The following is a 16,756-nucleotide window of genomic DNA, read 5'->3' on the forward strand; positions in this document are numbered from 1 at the left end:
CGGAGCTCCACACGGCCGAGCCGCGGAGGAGAGCGCAGCCCTCACTCGCTCCGCGCCGCTCCGCGTCCGCGGGGCTGACGTCACCCTGTCCCTGCGCCGCCCGCGCTGATTGGCTGCGGGTGACGTCAACGCTGTCTTCCCCCCTTCTCTCTTTTTTTTTTTTTCCCTCCCCCCCACCCCGTTCCCGAGGCATGACCTCATCGCCGGCGCATTCTCGGCGGTGCGCGGAGCGGCGCGGAGCGGCGCGGAGCAGCGCGGAGCGGGTCACCCCCTCCCGCCGCGGCATGCGGGCCCTACGGCGCCGGCAGCGGCCGCGCCAGCGGATAGCCCGCGGAGCGGCGCGGCCGTCCTCGCCCGCCGCGCCGGGTCAGTGCATCCCCTTATAGATGTCTATAAGTGTCGGGTCTGTGCGCCCCGAGGAGGGGGGGACAAGCGGGGAGGGGGGCGGCGCGGTGCGGTGCGGTGCAGCGCGCCCGCATGTGCGGAGGGGTGCCGGCATCGCTCCCAGCGCCGGTGGACAGCGCGAAAATACATACCTATATCTGTATGCGTATATGTAGATACAGGGCTTTGGGTTTTTAAAGGGGGGTGGAATTATTCTCGTGCAAGGAAAAAAAACGGGGGGCTGCGCTGGGGCTGGGGACGAAGCAGCCCTGCAGCGGGCTGCGCCGCGGGGATAGGGCGGGGGGGCTGGCGCTCCGCGGCCGCGCAGGTCGGGAGCGCTGCGCTTGTTTTCGGGGCAGGAATTGAAAATCCCACCCTGCCTTCGCGGTGCGCGTTTGCCGGGCGGTGGCGGTGCAGGTGAGGAGGGGGTTTGGGAAGCACCGGGGAATGCCCGCTGTCCTGCCGGACCTGGGGTCGCGTATGGAGGGGTTTTCTCTTGGCGGCTGAGGGCTGGTGTTTGAGGAACCAGTGTTAAGAGCGCTGTGGTTTTTCTGATGATGAAAGAGGTTGGAGTGTCGCCCTGTGTCCTTGGCGTTTAAATGAAGCCGGCATGTGTTCAGCAGCGGGGGTTTTCATGCAACACTTCACTGCTGCAGCTCCAAAGGCACTGCTAGCGATTAATGAGTTAAGCTGCCCGTTTAAAATAATACCCTCCACCTCCCCTAATGTGCATAGACAGATTGATCACCCTCCCCAATTATTATGTAGCAAAAAATGTCGTTTTCTGTGTTCAGCGTTGGCTGTTTTTAAAGATTCCTGGTTATTTCCTTTATTGATAAATAAGTTCCTTCTCTTTCCTGCTCCCCCCTCCCTTTTCTCCTCCCCCAGATTTAAATTCCTGAGCAACAGCAAAAGCTGATGTCAGTGTTTCAGCTTGCATTGGGGGAGCTCTGTGCACAGGTCAGTAATTTGCGGTTTCGTTAGAAGGAAGGACGCAGTGCAGTGCTGTTAAGGATATTTGGATTTTTCTAGGCACAGATTATCCTTCGTATTGCGGTAGTTATCAACAGCTCCCTGGTGGGAGCTAGACGCTGCATAAGCATGTGTGGATGAGACCGTCCCTGTCCCAAGCAGCTAGTGATGACAGATGCCTTGGAAATAGTTGCTGGAGGCTTCCATCTCCCTCTAATTTGGGTTATAATAGCAGATCTCTCCCAAGAGATGGTCAGTATATCCAAGGAGCCTTGAGCAGGCAGGACTGAGGATTGCACCTGGCAGTCTAGGGGCAATGTTAACCTTGAAAGCAGCAGCTTGCCTGTGGAGCAACATTTAATGTTCGCTTGCATTGTCTCATCCTGCTGCACTAAGGCGAAAGGCTTGGGGGCACAGCTGCCTACGCGCCCAAACGTGGCTGCAGAGAGCTTTGTTTTTGGAATGACTCCGTGCACGGGAATTGACGTTGCCCCTGTCAGATGGGGTTTTCTCGTGCTGTTGAAGGGCGTCCGTGCTGGGAGGACTCATTTCTGCAGAAGAGGTTTGTTGGGGTTTTGGGTCTGGCTGGGGGTTCCTGTGCTTGCTTTGGTTTTGCTTGTAATGGTTCCCAAAATGAAATAAGCTGCAGCACTGAGAAAACCTTCCTGGCCATAGCTGGAGGTATTTGGGATTTTAAAATGCCTGCAAGGGCTTTGCAGGTGTCTTGTCTCCATTTTTGCCTGGCACAGCCATGCTGACAGAGCCTGGCTATGTAGGACTGTCCAAATGGCTGGGACCAGGGAGGACGATTGGGCACATGAGCAGCAGATGGATGCCCGAATGCCTCTTTGCAATGGCAGCAGGCAGAAATTCCTGCCCTCAGCCCATCGGCAACACACTCAAGCAGCACAAACCAGGGGCTGGAGGGTCTCTGAGCCAAGATGGCAGTATCTCACACCAAAAGGCTTTGAACCCATCAGATTTGCCCCCATGGCTTTCCATTGTCCCAGCCTTGATGTAAGGGAAGGAAAACTTGGATCTAGCATTGCTGTTTAAAATCTAGTCTCAGCTATGCTTGGGAGAGCTGAGCAATATGGCCAGAGTTCTTAGGAGCTTTTACTGGGGGCTCTGCATGGATATTATTCTTGGAAATACTGCACTGTGCCTGCGGAGCGTGTTTTTGTTGGATGCCAGGCACTCTGCTGAGAAAGCCACTGAGGTGCCTGCCTTCGGAGAGCTTAAATTGACCTAAAACTAAATGCAATGCCACTATTACTACCAAAACACCCCCGGTGGCTGCGCAGGACTTTGCAGCAGTGTCTGTCCCATTCCGCAAAACTGGATCTTGTGTCGTGGGAGAAAACTAGCTTCTCCCCCTGCAGCCACATCCCCCAAAAAAGACCTCCCCAAAGGCTGGAAACACATTATGCCTCTGGATTTCTGAAATGACTTCTCTTGGCATTACTCTGAGTAAGTACCCACTCCATCCATACCCCTTACCTCTGCACCAGCAGCTTTAATCAACATAACAGGTAGAGAGTGTGCTATAGGTGTTTTTCCTCTTTGGATTTGCTTTGTTGCTTTTAAGTGAGGCTGTTGTTAGTGATCAGAGGTTAGTTTCTCCAGTGCACAGCTTGGCTCCCAAAGCCCTGGGCACAGGCAGGTATAGAGCATGTTAACACTATCAGGGATGGAAAGAGGAAAAGGAGGTGCTCCAGTGCTTGGCAGCTTTGATTTGTAGTGTGGGCTCATATGACACTGCTGTCATACTGAAACAGTTCTGGCAAACTGAGTATTGTAGAGAAGGAGGTGATAAAGAGGAGCTTGTGGATGCTAACTCCTGTCTGCTTGACAGAGGAGCTCGGAGGTTGCACTAGGAGATTTAGTAGACCTTTTTGCTCTCCACTGTGGCAGTGTTAAGGGGGAGATGGGTGCAGAAATACCTGGGTGCTCCCAGTTCTCCAAGCACAGCCAACTCAGTCTCACCTCACTTTTTTCCTTGTTGCTGTGCAGGAGAAACTCCTCCAGCCAGAGCGGCAGTGCCATCATTCTGTGGGGAAAGCTTCAATGCTCTCCTCTCCATCCTTGTGCCCTCTGGGTTTCAAAACCTGTTTTTCAAGCTTTACATTTCTTCTCTGAAGATACACCTGTCCCACCTGATGCCGAGTGGGAAGGAGGCACCTGACGTAATTATAGGCAGGCTTTGGGAAGGGAGGTGAGTGGCCTGGGAGCATTCACCAAATAAGAAGCTCAACCAGCTCTCTCCTCAAGATTTTGTCAAGCCTGCTCAAGAGACCTGGGCATACTTAGTGTACAGGGTTGTAACACAGCCAGGGGAATGTGAGTGGGGTAAAAACTGATCATGCCAAGATACTCTGCACTGATGGTATCAGGGGCTGTCCTCAAAGCCAGGCAGAGCTTGTGGCATGATTAGTGGCAGCAGAGGTTCTCACAGGGACAGCAGATGGTGTATGGCACCCCAGAAACAGCCTCATGGCTTTTCCTGCTCCTCAGATGGAGGGGGAGACCATGGCATGTGTCACATCCCCAGCAGTTCAGCAGCTGAGACCATGGTGGAACATACCAAGCTCTGGCCACAGCAGGTGCCTCGATTGCCCTGTCTCCTCTTCAGCTTGAGGTCATGGAAAGAAAAACAAGGCTGTATCACTTCCTCCTCCAAGAGATGTTTGTAGACTTTCTACCCCAAGCCTTTGGGTCAATGCACTCCTTTGGCTCTCAACCTTCTCCACTTTGAGCAAGGAGAGTAAGGCTGAGAGAGGGCTATGTTGGGGGGCCATGCTTGGTGCAGAGCCCTGCCTAGCATACACTGCAAACTGCCATAATTCCTGTAGGATGGCTTCCTCCATCTCTTTGCAGTTTAACTCTTCCTCTGACCCAGCTGGACAAGGTAATCTAGGTTGTTGTTCAGGGGTTTTCTTCCTTTGCTTTGCCCAGAGATTCTCTAGGGTTTTTGCTGCTCTGGACCTCTAATTTTCAAAAGTGACAGGTAGTGCTTGTTTGCATGGCGCCTTGGAAGGATCAGTATTTCAGAAGATAGGTGGGGTGGTAGCCCAGGCTGGGATCAGAGGAGAACCTGGAGGTGCTCACTGGAAACTGGTCCAGTACATGAAGAGTCTCATAGCAAAAACAGGGAGCAATAACAGCACAGAAATGCAGAGACTGGTTGCACAAAGGTGAAATAAGTGATGCATTTTGCATTGACTGAAATGAAGTGCAACTGAGCAACCTATCCGGCGGGGCTGGAAATCCTTCCTTGATTACTTCTTTTGTTCCCACTCCTACCTTTTTCCATGTTGTTTGCTGTGTGTGGAATGCCCTCACAGTTTCTGTTTTCCCACCCCGATGTGTGCATGCATTACTTGTCTGCCTGGGCTGTACCTTTTTTAAACCAATCCTTCAAGTCTCTTGAGGCAGAGACCTTGTGTTCTTCAAGGATTTCTCCAGAGCCCTTCAGAGTGCTCTAGAAATTGGCAAAAGAGGCTCTGTGTGTAGCATTTCTGCATTCTGAGTTATAGGGAACATAATTTCTAAGCCTGCTGATGACTGAGAACAAGTCATTTAGTCACCAGAAGAAGGACAAGACAACCTATTCTGGTGTTAATATTAGCTCTCCTTTGAAGGAGAGAGACGTTGGACCAGGTGAGCTTCTGAGGTCACTTTCAACCTGAATTATTCCATGACTACTCCATAAATACCCACCATCATGCTTCTCACAGGCTTCTGTAAAGTACCTGTTATTAGGCAGTGATGGTGAGGGGATGTGAAATGAGGTGGGCCACTGCTTTGATCCTGTATGGAGATTCCAATGACAGCATGACTCTGGCATCCTCACCTCCATAGCACTCATCCTCCAGCCCTGCTAATGATGCAATGCGTCTTTCCGGTTCATCTCTGCCAATCCGTGTTACTCATCCGGCATGTAGGTAGCGCCCGCATCCACAGCTTTTCATCTCACCTTTTTTCTTCTTTTTAATAAGGGATTTAGTTCCTTGAGGGGTGCTGCTGTCCAAAGCTAGCACGTGGTAATTCAGCTGATGCAGCAGAAACTCTGGTAGAAATTTCAGTGCATTTGTTGGGTGACTGAAGTTTTTTGTTTTCCATCAAGCAAGTCAAGCCCTTCCCTCACATTAAACCTGTATCTGCTTAAATCACAGACCTCCCATTGAAATCCAGCTCCTCTTGAGTAATGCCAGGCAATTCTTTGCTCCATACAAAGGTGATTCTTCTGTCTCTGGGGCATGATGCTGAAAAGAAGCAACCAAAAAGTATCTACAGCATCAAATTGTTTTTGCATTGAGTCTACAACACTCATGTCCAAGCTTGTGATGGCAGCCTGGTTCTCCTTGAGCCGTAGCTTGAGTGGAGTTATTTATGCCATCTTCATCTGCCTTGGCCGGCAGCCCTGTGTGGCAAGTGGACGGGTGCAGCCTGAGCCTCGCTTGGCACTTGAGGCTGTTGAGTAGAGGGCTGGTGCAGAGAAGGTGCCAGCACTGCTGACTTGTGGGCTAGTCTGTGAAAAAACATGTTAACTGCTTTGCTGCTGTCAGGGGACCTTGCAGAGATGTCCCCAGCAGCTGTGCTAGCTCAGCAGAGCTGAGACCCAGAAGCCAAGCAAGCCTGGAGATCTCCTTGACACCTCACCTGCTGCTCGCCTCAGGTTTGGCTCTTCTGGTGGAAAGTCAGAAGGACACAGCAGGGCAGGAAGGTGACCCAGAGGGACAAGCCTCCAGCTGAAACTGAGCCCTGGGGTGCTCTGAATTATCCTGTGGGGTGGTGAAGGGACAAAACACTTCCCGCGCACCAGGGGAAGTTGACTGCTGCAAAAAATGGGAATGCAAATCTCTGACTGGGCAGAATCTCCCCAGACGCATCCCTTTGTAAAGCACTTGCATTGTACCATTAAAAATAGATCGGTGCGTTCTCTGCTTGCTTGGTAAATGCTGATGCCTGTAATTCTGTGTCATCCTCACAATCCCTTCTGCTTTGAGCTTGGCTGCCTCTTTGTCTGGCACCTGAGCAAGGTTCATTCAGCAGTAACTGATATAAAGATAAGTGTGAGTTCTATTGGAATCTAGCAGGATGGGCAGGAAGGTGAGGAGGACTGAACTGATCTTAGCTGGGAGGTCAACCAACAACCCTAAAGGAGCAAGGCTTGGTGTGATCACCCATGCTTTCTGTTGCATGGTCAGAAGCAGAGATGAGTGAGACTTGCTGCCGTGGAAATAAGCTGATGTTGAAGATCTGGGTGGATGTAATGATTTATCTCTGTTTTGGTCTTGGTTGTATTTTTGGCTTTTTTTTTGGTTTTGGGTTTGTGTGTGTGTTTTGTTGTTGTTGTTTTTGTTTTGTTTTTGGTTTTTTTTTTTAACTGGGGTAAAAAAATTATATACCATGCTTCAACATCTGCCTAGAGTTGGCAAGGGGAGTATTGCTGCTCATTTCCCCCAGTGAATGAGTTAATCTAGTTTGCCACCCACAATGATGATCCGGATTAAGAGAGAGGGCCTATGTTACAAAATGCTGCAACACCCAGCTCTCAGTGAAGAGGCTAGTCTGTAGGATTTCATACATGAAGAACTATGGCATCTGACCAGCAAGCTGTGGCTTGGCGAGGTCAATGGGCATGTGATTGTCTGGGGTGGTGAGGATGGAGGAAGACCTGCAAAACACTTTGTTTGACCCCCCTGTCACCTTGGATTAACAGAACAAAATGAGCTGGTAATGAATCACAACCCCCAAGGGAAGATGAAAGAGTGGAGTGGGAACGTCAGCTTGGGCTTTGTCTATCTTGTGTGTTTTTTCTAGATAAAGGTAATCCTTTGAAACCAGGAGTTGATGCCTCCTCTTTGGGGCTGTGGTAAGAGGTAAAGACTGAGCTGACAGGTGCTAATTCATCCCAGATCTGTTAGCAATTTGACTATTGTGTGCATATAGGAAATTCAGCAAGCCTTGAACCAGGTCAAGAAAGCCTTGCAAAACACATTTACTGCTCTGAGGAATGTCTCATTCCATGGAAAACCAGTGTAGCCCCTTGCATTTGAGTTGAATTCTGGGTCTGCTAAGGAGGACCACAGTTTCAATGGGTGTAGGGTGGGGTAACTGTGGACTTTGGCCTCTGCTGGCTGGAAACCTGCGCTGGGATCTCCACCTGCACCTCAGTTTGCACTGGTTATTGTCAGAAACTGCGTAAAACCTGCCAGGAAGCAGTGACATCATTTTTCTTCAGTGAGACCAAGGGTCCTATTTGTCATTTAAATGTTGAGGACTAATGGCACTGTGCTGAGCAGGTGCCAGCAGACGGCCCCCATGTTTGCTAGGTGCTTGGTTCACCAACCTTGGCCTCACCTGTGACTGTATCTGGTGCTGTGCTGAGTTGGACAAGCTCAGGTCACTTGCAGTTGTCCTGAAGAAGTGAAAAGCTGCTGTGTTTATTGGTAGCCTTGAAGAACCACAGCGTAATCCTGTGATTTCTTTCACTTAGTGTGAAGGTGGTATGGGAAAACGGTCCACAAACTTTTTCTCCAGGAGACTGCAAATGAACCCAGCAGGTATTTATGGTGTCTGGAGTCCTAGGATGGGAAAGCCAGACCAGCCCTGCAGAAGTATCTAGCTGCATACATTTCTGGGCTGCCTCTGTCTGTTCTTGTTGCAAAAAGACAAACAAGCTACTGGAGATCACCAAGATAAGCCTACTGTGCTCATGGGGTCATGCAGCAACTGATGGGGATAGCAGACAGTGGGCAGCAGGGGCCCTTGAGGCATCAGACTAGATTTCCCTTCTCCAGTGGGACATGTCCTCTGAGATGTGTGCCAAGCTGCTCAAAGCACAAAGCGCTTTCAGCTCTGAGATGAGAGCGTGGCCAGTTCTCAGTTTGGCAGGGTGAGGATGGAAATGGGTAGCTTTGGTATTAGAAAGCAACATGCTTGGGATCTCCATCTTTAGCCTGGGCAAAGGCAGCAATTAAATGGCTGGCTGGTCATGAATAACCTTTGGTCTTGGCTTTTGTAGGCTTTAAAATGAAAGCTTGTGTTTATATCCAAGGGAAAAACCGTATAAATCATATTAAAAGCACAAGCCTAAGAGAAGGAGATACTGGCCTTGTCATCTAGACTCTGGCTAAATTTCCTTCTATCCTGTCCGCGTTGGCTTTTCTTGACTGGATCTCCAGACTGACCAGCACAGCTGCACTCAGAAATTTTTCTGGGAATGGCCAGTCTGCAAATCCTGAAACACACCTGAGTCACTTTGGTGACTTGGGTCACTTTGGACCAAGGTTCACAGCAGATTGGATAGAGCAGGAGGACACGTCCTAGAGTTTCCTTAACCCCATCCCACTTGCTAAGCTGTATTTATCAGCCCATGCAGGACCTGAGCATCTTTCCAGGAGTGAGCCAAAGGCACTGCAGTAGCATTGCCTCGGGCCGGAGACGCAACCGTTGCCTGGCAGCTGTGGGTTTCCAGGGAAACCAGAGGTGCTAACTTGTTAATGAACCCAACGTCCCTGATTGCTGCTGCAAAATAATAATAATTAGTAATAGGCCCATGATTTAGGAATCCCTCAGACAGTGTGAGCCTGCTGAGGGGAGTTTTCTGAGTGCTGGAGCACTTGAAAGAAATGAGGGCATGGGGAGGAAAAAAAGGGTGAAGGGCTTGGCAAAGTTACCGTGTTTTACATTTTAATAAGCATCTAGAGAGCTTGGGGCCAGTGGGGTCCTGCCAGCATCCCAGTAATAAGCCTGGGGCTGGTGGTAAGGCTGACCTGGATAGGTGGAGGAACCCTAACCAGGCAGCATCTCACTGCAGGGCTCATGGGTATTTCCCCAGGTGGGCTGCAGGAGGAAAAGAAGAATCACTTGACTTAGTGCTGCTGAGTCCCTAGTGAACATGGCAGCTCTTCAGGAACGTCTGTTTTTGTGGGTTGCTGGGGACAAACAAGCAGGCGTTTTTCTGTGGTGCTCTTATCCTTTGGTAAACTCAAGGTGGAGATACCACCAGAAGAACATGCTCCTGGGATGAGCATCACAGGGAGCATGTTGCAAATCCAGTCCCATTTATGTGATGGAGATGTGTTCATGGGATCAAAGCTGCTTCCCACAGCAGAGGTGGCCTGCCTGAGACAGCAAGAGGAGCATCTCCTCAAGTGGACCATGTGTGGAGGTTAGAGGTCTCCAGGACACAACTACTAGTTCAGGGCAAAGAGTGAACATGCTGGTTAGTGAGGTTTATGGTTGCTACAGAGACGTGCCAGCCTTCCAGTTGATGTCTCCAGTAAAACAGAAATGAGATCTTTGCCTTTCCCCTACCATTTCTCTCAGCTGGGGACCTTGTGCAAGATGACAAAATGAAGGAAGTGGCCTCCGCCTCAGTGACCTATGTTGAGACAGCACAGGGATGAATTCTTGTGGTCTGTCGTGCCACACAGATAGACTCAGGCTGGGGTGAGTTTCAGGTTTTCTTCGTCTCTTGCCTGGCCTGACTAGAGGAGAGTCACAGCCAGGTGGAACGCTTGCCCTCAACCTGGCTTGCCACGCATGTCTCTTACACTCTTGACTTGTGTGGCCAGCACCCCTCACCTGACATGCACATCTGTGGAGGTGATGCCAGAGACAGAACCCCCTGAGTGGGCAGCTGGTCCAGCCTGTGTGCTAAGTTCTGCCTGTCTTTCTGTCCCTTGGCTGCAGTGTGGCCTCTCCTGCTTGGCTGTCCCCATTCAGCTAAGCCATGTGTCCATCTCCTCATTACAGGCACTCCAGGGAGAGGTGGGATTAAAGGATTATGGTAATGTTCTTCAGGAACACTCAAGAAGATTAAGATGGCTTTAATAAACTGATAAGAGAGGGACACAGCTATGTTTCTGAAACCCTAATTTAGGTTTCAGGTTAACCTTTTCCCCTGGTGTCCTGTCACTATTGTGAGAAGATCTCTTACTTCAGCAGTGTTCCATGGCTATGCCTGTTCCTTCAGTTTTCCTTTTGACCCATCTGAGCAGAAGTGAAAAACATCTTCCTTCCTTCTCTGGTAGCTTTCCCAGGTACCAAGGTGTTAGAGCTCATTCTTCTCAGAGGCAATCTCACACACAGGCTGCGAGTAGTGAAGGCCTTGTAGCTCCTGGTGGTAGCTGGGGTACCTGTTAGCTGGGGATGAACCCTCAGTCTGGCTTCAAAATGTCCTGTGGCTGCTGGCAGAGAAGTGTCTTGTCTGCCTTTGACCTGGCTGGACATACTCTTAGAGAAGTTCCTGTGTCTTGGGTCTAGTGCCAAGGTTATAGGTCCCTACAACTGTTCTCAGTTGGTCACCTCCATCCTCCATAAAGGTTCCCAGAAAGAGAGGCAGAATGGACCAACTTTACCCTGTCTTCCCCCATGTCTTTTGGGTGGAGCTGGGAGTGGGGCCTGGCTGATGTGTCACACATCCGCTACCAGGTCCACCTGGACATGCTGCAGTGGAGGTTTATCCAGTTGTTCTGCAGGAGGGCAGCTATTAGCTGAGCTGGGAAACCTCCTTGTCTATCTTCTCCAATCTCTTCCAGCCAAGCTCATGGTCATCTTACAGAACTTCATGCATGGAAAGCCTCTTCTGAGAAGATTTCTCTCATAGTGGTTAGGTGGTCAAGGATCTGTTATCTTTCCCAGACTCCTCTATTTGTGTCTGAGACCCCCAAAGTTTATCCCTTCCTCGTGATCTGGAGAGCAGATACTATATTATCTCTGGAGGTACTGTACAATGTGTCCCCCCATGTTGGATCTCTCCTTTCTCCCTCTTGAGTCTTTCACTCTCATCCATCTGCCACGGTATTATCCCCATCTTTTTTGTCTGTCAGCTCTCTCCATTCCCTTTTTATTTCTTGGATGTAATTGGAAGAGCCAAGAAGAATTCACAGCCTGGTATCCTGATGGGGAAGGGAGGCAGAAAGTTATTTGGGGAGTGGGAAGTGAAAGGAAGACGAAGGGGAAAAGCTGGCTAATTTGCATCCTTTCTGAGTGCCCTGGCTCTATAGCCAAGGTACAGCAGGGGGTCTTCTGGCAAGGCGGTAGCGACGTAATGAGGTGTGTCATATCCCAGCAGGAGCCAGCATCGCTCCCCCTCAGACCCCCTAATTAGAACTGTTTCAGTTTTTAAGCCCCCCTGGAGGAGTGCTGGGGGGAAGGGGGGTAGCGGGGTTCCTGCAGCGTGGGGACTGCCAGCTGCCCGCCGAGGGGGCAGCTCTAATTGGAGTTGTCGCGAGGAGCCACAGAGCGATACAAGCTTGTGTGGGGATGCCAAAATGCTTTGTGCCAGGAGGAGACATCACTATTGCAGATTTTAGGGGATTCCGTCCCCCCCAGTTTGAATTAACGCGTTGGCAGAGGCAGCAGGAGTGTGATACAGGGGCAGGGGTGAATTGCACATCCTGTTGTGGCCTCGTATTGAGATCTTGAATACTGAGGCTGAAGTTCAGAACATCTACTACCTGTATTGGGAAGCAGGTCTGCTAGCCCAGGGAAGCTGGTCTGTTAATGCTGGAGTCATGAACCAGAGCAAATGCTGGAACCCCCATCCTCAAATTCTGTGGCTTTCCATCCTTTTTGTGCAAGCTGGTTGTGTTCTCCAGGTTTGGTGACTGGTCACTGAGGTCCCTGTCATTTCACCCAGTACTGTGTCCTACTCAAGCATCTCTTTTGGGTCTTGAGCTACCATTGCCTGCATCCAGGAGCTTTGGATGTAGGAGCTTCCAAGAACTGCTGGCTTACTCAAATCAGGGTGACTCATAAGCCTCCTCTATTCCGTGGACCAAATCCTGCCCCTTCAGAAGTCAATGAAAATCTTTATGCTGGCCTTTTCAGGCATGGCATTCATAGTCCTCCTAATTCAGATGCATTAAAGCTTCTGTGGAACAGCTTGTGGGTTCTCTCTAAAACACTGTCTGGCAAGCACAAGAGGAGCCTAGTAGTAGCCAAGGATTATTTTCTGAATGACTGCAGCAGCATTAAAACTTAATGCCTTTAAAACATGCCTGCAATGACACATACCGTTAAAACTTAAGAAGACCCCTTGAGCGGAAATTACCCCAGCCTGCCTATTGCTCTTGCAGACCCCATGGGCTGGGTGTAAAGGAAGCTTGTTCTTCTGGTAGCATTTCAGAGAGCACAAGGCTCAACCCTCCTCTGCTTCTAAGATGGACCCGAGATACATACCCCTGTATGCGAACACCCTTTCAAAGTCTGTGCAAGTTAGATGTTGGAAAGCAGTAGCCGCTTCGAGGCCATCTCAGTCCAAGTGCAACTTCCCAGGGCCTCTGCCCTATGCCTGGCCTGTTTCTTGAAGACAGGAGTGAAGGTCAACTCAACTTTTTGGCTTCCCAGAGAGGTAATCTTCTGTTGACTTGCCAGGAGGCAAGCTGGCAAGATAGCCATGAGCAGAGTCTGGTAAAAAGGCAGGTGAAATCTAGCATGAAGTGATGGAGCAAATCTGGCTGGTCATGTGTCCTCAGCTAGCTATTACCATGTGGCAGCAAAACCTTAAAGCTTAGTGCTGTGCTTGGCAGAGGTCAGAAAAAGCGTGAGGAGCCGTTGGACTGGGAACAGGAAAAGAGGAGATATCTTTCCCCATGCAGGTCTGCTGGTGTGCCTGCAGCTCAGACATGGTGTGCTGAGCCAGTGTGCCTGCCTCTCAAACATGGTGTGTCAATGCTGGCTGGGGTGGCAAAAGGCACCTGTGCAACAAGTGGGTCTGTGGATGCTGTGACCTGAAAGGCTCCTAAACAAGGTCTAAATGTGGTGAGAACCCTGGGGAAGGTAATTAGGGAATGGGCATGCATGCCCTTTTCCAGTGCAAGTAGTAAGGGTCACCCAAAGGAGCCACTGGTTAGCAGATTGGGAGCAAAACAGGGGAAGGACTTCTTCATTGTAGCTGGCAAACTGTTCCACTCCCTGCCACCAGCCACTGTGCCTGTTAAAAGCTGATATGGCTTCAAAAAGCAATTAGACAAATTCATGCAAGAAAGCTCTGCTGAGGGCTATTAAATACAAAGAGGAAAGCTGCTTGGACAGCTCTGGAGCCACAGATGCCCGTGGGCTTGGAGAACTTACCTAGAAAATGTGGCTTGTTGCATTCTTATGCTGTTCTGAAGGCCAAGCCACGGGGGACTTGGCCCAAGGTGAGTGTTGTGTCCTGCCCAGCTGACCTGTTGTCTTCTCCTTTCCTCTCTTTGCAGGTTCAGCACAATGAGTTGGCATCCTAGGTGTTAGCAGTGTGAGGAGATCAGGACGGGTGCTGCTCTGCTCACCCTTTACCCCCTCGCTCCCCTCACTTGTTCTCCTTGGGGAGACGGGTGCTGGCATCCCTGCCCTGCCCTTCCATCCCTTGACGCCACTCGCCATAGAGGGGACGGGCCCGTTATGGCTGGGGACAGGCTCCCACGCAAGGTGATGGACCCAAAGAAGCTGGCCACCCTCCTGAGGAATGGAGCGGAAGGCACCCTGGTCATTGACAGCCGCTCCTTTGTGGAGTACAACTCCTGGCACGTCCTCAGCTCTGTCAACATCTGCTGCTCCAAGCTCGTCAAGAGGAGGCTCCAGCAGGACAAGGTCTCCATCACAGAGCTCATCCAGCCTGCCTCCAAGATGAAGGTAGGGGATCTGGCCCTGATCTTTCCTGATGGATGCTCTCATTCTCTTCCCCAGTAGAAAGGGGCAGGGTGGGGGTGGGATGCCTAAGGGCCTGTCTATACGTGGTATGTGCATCCTCCTCCTCCATCTCTTGACCCCAATATCTGCTGGCATCTCTCTGACACCCTTTGGAGAGCTGGAGTGTGGTCTCATGTGGCCACAGCACTGTCCTTGGGGACCTTTTTGTTGACCCACCCCAGTGGCATAGCTCCCTGCTCCAGGAGCCCTTGCCAGGCAAGTCTAACAGGTCTATCTTTCTTAGGACTTGTCCTATGCCACCAAAGAACCCCCCAAAGCCTTCCTGAAGCTGTAAGCTTAATCCCCTGCTAAAAACTCTTCCCCTCCCCTCTGTCATCTCTAACTCCATTCAGGGACATGTAATCCTCCTCCCCTGTGACGCCAGAAGCTCTTAACCGGTGTCATGGCATATTATCTCTCCCAGGCTCCTCTGTCGCTCCTGGTTAAATAATAGAGGTGGCTCTGAGCCATGGAACTGGGCTGGAGCCCCAGCCAGCACAGCATCGGGTGCCCCCATGGTGCCACAGGCCGGGTCCTGCCCTCTGCCGAGATGCTGCTGTGGGTGCCAGGCTGCGGGACGAGCCAGAGGGTGATTTGCTGTTGCCACTCGCCCTCCTGCCGGCTCGCTTTTACTGTTTCCTCCCTCCCGCCTTGTAATTTTATGGCAAAGCTAGGGTAATTCAGGCGATTAATCAAATGCTGGGCCCAGCTGGAGCCATCTGCGGCGTGTCCCCCCCTGCTGCCCCACGAAGCCACTGCTGTCCGCATTGGCTGCCGGTGACATCACCCTGCCGGGATCAAGGGGACTTGCAGCGCGGGGGGGCCGGCGCTGCGCCAATCTGCTGCGGTGATGCTCCAGGCTGGGCGATTTGGAGGGGATTGCAGAGACTGATTCCTGAACGGCTTTAGCTGCTCTTAAATCCTCGGGAGAATAAAGCAGAATAATCAGTTTTTCGCAAGCTAGGAGGAGAGTGGCGCGGCTGCCCTCCCAGCAAGGGTCACCTCTGCAGTGGCCGCCATCACGTGGAGCAGCAGCAGTAGCAGCAGCAAAAGCGATGGGCAAGGGGGAGGATGAAGAGGAAGATGATGGGGAAGGAGGAAGCATGGAAGAGTTAATGTCAGCTGATGCTGTCTGCCTGGAAACCTACAGCCTGTCAACCACAGAGGAGCAGTGTTTCCCAAACGGATAGGCGGTCTCTGTTCTGTCCCTATAGAAGGAGCAATTGCCTCCTTCCCCCTCCTGGATCGTTGCGTAATGATCCAGATACTGGCTGGGGACGTGATTATAACCAGGGATGATAGGGGTCAGAGGAGAGGCATTGCCACCATCTTTAATTCACAGCTTTTTCCTTTTCCATGTGGCTGAAATCTCTGCCCCCACTGCTGCTCTGTGCAGCCCCAACCACTTGCACGCTGGCTTTCCCAGCACACACAGCCCAGGAATTAATTAAGCTTCAGGGCACCCTCATGAGGTTAAGCCACTTGCCCTGGGAAACTCCAGTGAGGGACCCAGGGGGGCTCACAGCTGTGTCATCATTTGGGATAAAGCAGGGGTCGTGACCATGACGTAGGGTGTCAAAGCCTTTTTGTGCATGCACTTGCGAGTTTGCATTTTTGGGTGATGAACTCTCCTCTCGCCCTTTCTCCTTCCCTCACACCTCTGATTACAGCCACTTGGGTCCTGGACATATTTTGGGACTCCCAGAAATTAATATAATCTGCTGCCTTGAGGTGCACAGATCCTCAGAGAGGGATGCTGAAAGCTGGTTAAGACCTCCATTACCACCGTATTGTTTCCTTACCTCCACCTGCCATCGCTGGCCAACCCCCCCAGCCCTACTTTGCTCTTGGCTCCCCACACCAGGGCTGAGAGAGGCAGTGGGGCAAACTGGGGGAAGGGGGGGACAAGGGGCATGGCTGGTGTTGGGAGCAGATGGCAGGAAGGGTGACATCAGTGGCGTGATTGTCCAGCCCCATTATTCCTCCTGACGGGCCTCCCGCCCTCCCCGTTTCCTGCTCCCCGGCTGGCCAGGGCTGCCGAGACAAAGGTGCCGGCAGTGATGCAGGGCAGCTTGGGCAGGGACGGGCAGCCCTGAGCACCCACCTCGTCCCGCTCCTCCTTACCTGCCCAGTGCAAAGAGAGCTTGACGTGCATATCTCGGCTCAGCGATGCCCCGGGTGGCAATCGCCTTTTGGGGAAGCAGGCAAGGGCTGATACAGAGCAAAGCTTTTGGGCAACCCCACCTGGCTCTTCCCTCCACTTCTCCCGCCTGTGAGGAGGCAGGGGGCATGAGAGCTAGTTTGCTTTTCCCAGTGCTCGCACCCTTCTTTTCCGTACCACTGTTAAGGGAGAGTACCATTAATAATGCTTCTGGATGCTGTGATTTGGAGCAATGTTGTGGGATAACAGCAGCGCCTGTCTTTTTTGATGCAAGGAAAGGACCATTTGGTGGGAACGAAGAAATAGGGAAAATCATAAAAATCCCTTTATTTTTTCAGTGCAATATGCCTGGAATCATGAGTACAGCTAAGCCAGTGTTCCACACGTCCTGTTGTGTGGCACCTTCTCATGGTGCCCAAGCTGGGAAAAGCTACAGCAGCAATTCATTTCCCAATTAGCAGTAGTCTCCCTCCACACAAAAATGGTACCAATTTACTGCTCTGTTTTTTTTTTTTTTTAGTGCTTCTCTCAATACTAACAATAATACATTCT

General features: G+C 51.2%; 1 protein-coding gene across 3 annotated transcripts in view; it reads left to right on the top strand.

The window, feature by feature from the left end:
• The first annotated feature begins 214 nt into the window (after positions 1-214).
• Positions 215-16,756, top strand: part of DUSP8 (dual specificity phosphatase 8) — a 41,235-nt gene continuing 24,693 nt past the window's right edge. Inside the window, exons 1-2 of one of the 3 annotated variants that reach the window (XM_065840208.2) lie at positions 215-366; positions 13,572-13,986. In XM_065840208.2, coding sequence (XP_065696280.1) covers positions 13,756-13,986 — 231 coding nt within the window. In that variant the 5' untranslated portion in view covers positions 215-366; positions 13,572-13,755. Of the gene's footprint in view, positions 367-1,327; positions 1,345-1,680; positions 1,919-13,571; positions 13,987-16,756 lie in introns of those variants that run through there. The other 2 variants (XM_071809003.1, XM_071809002.1) reach the window with 2 other exon arrangements.

The sequence above is a fragment of the Patagioenas fasciata genome, chromosome 5 (genome assembly GCF_037038585.1).
Source record: "Patagioenas fasciata isolate bPatFas1 chromosome 5, bPatFas1.hap1, whole genome shotgun sequence".
Taxonomy (NCBI): domain Eukaryota; kingdom Metazoa; phylum Chordata; class Aves; order Columbiformes; family Columbidae; genus Patagioenas; species Patagioenas fasciata.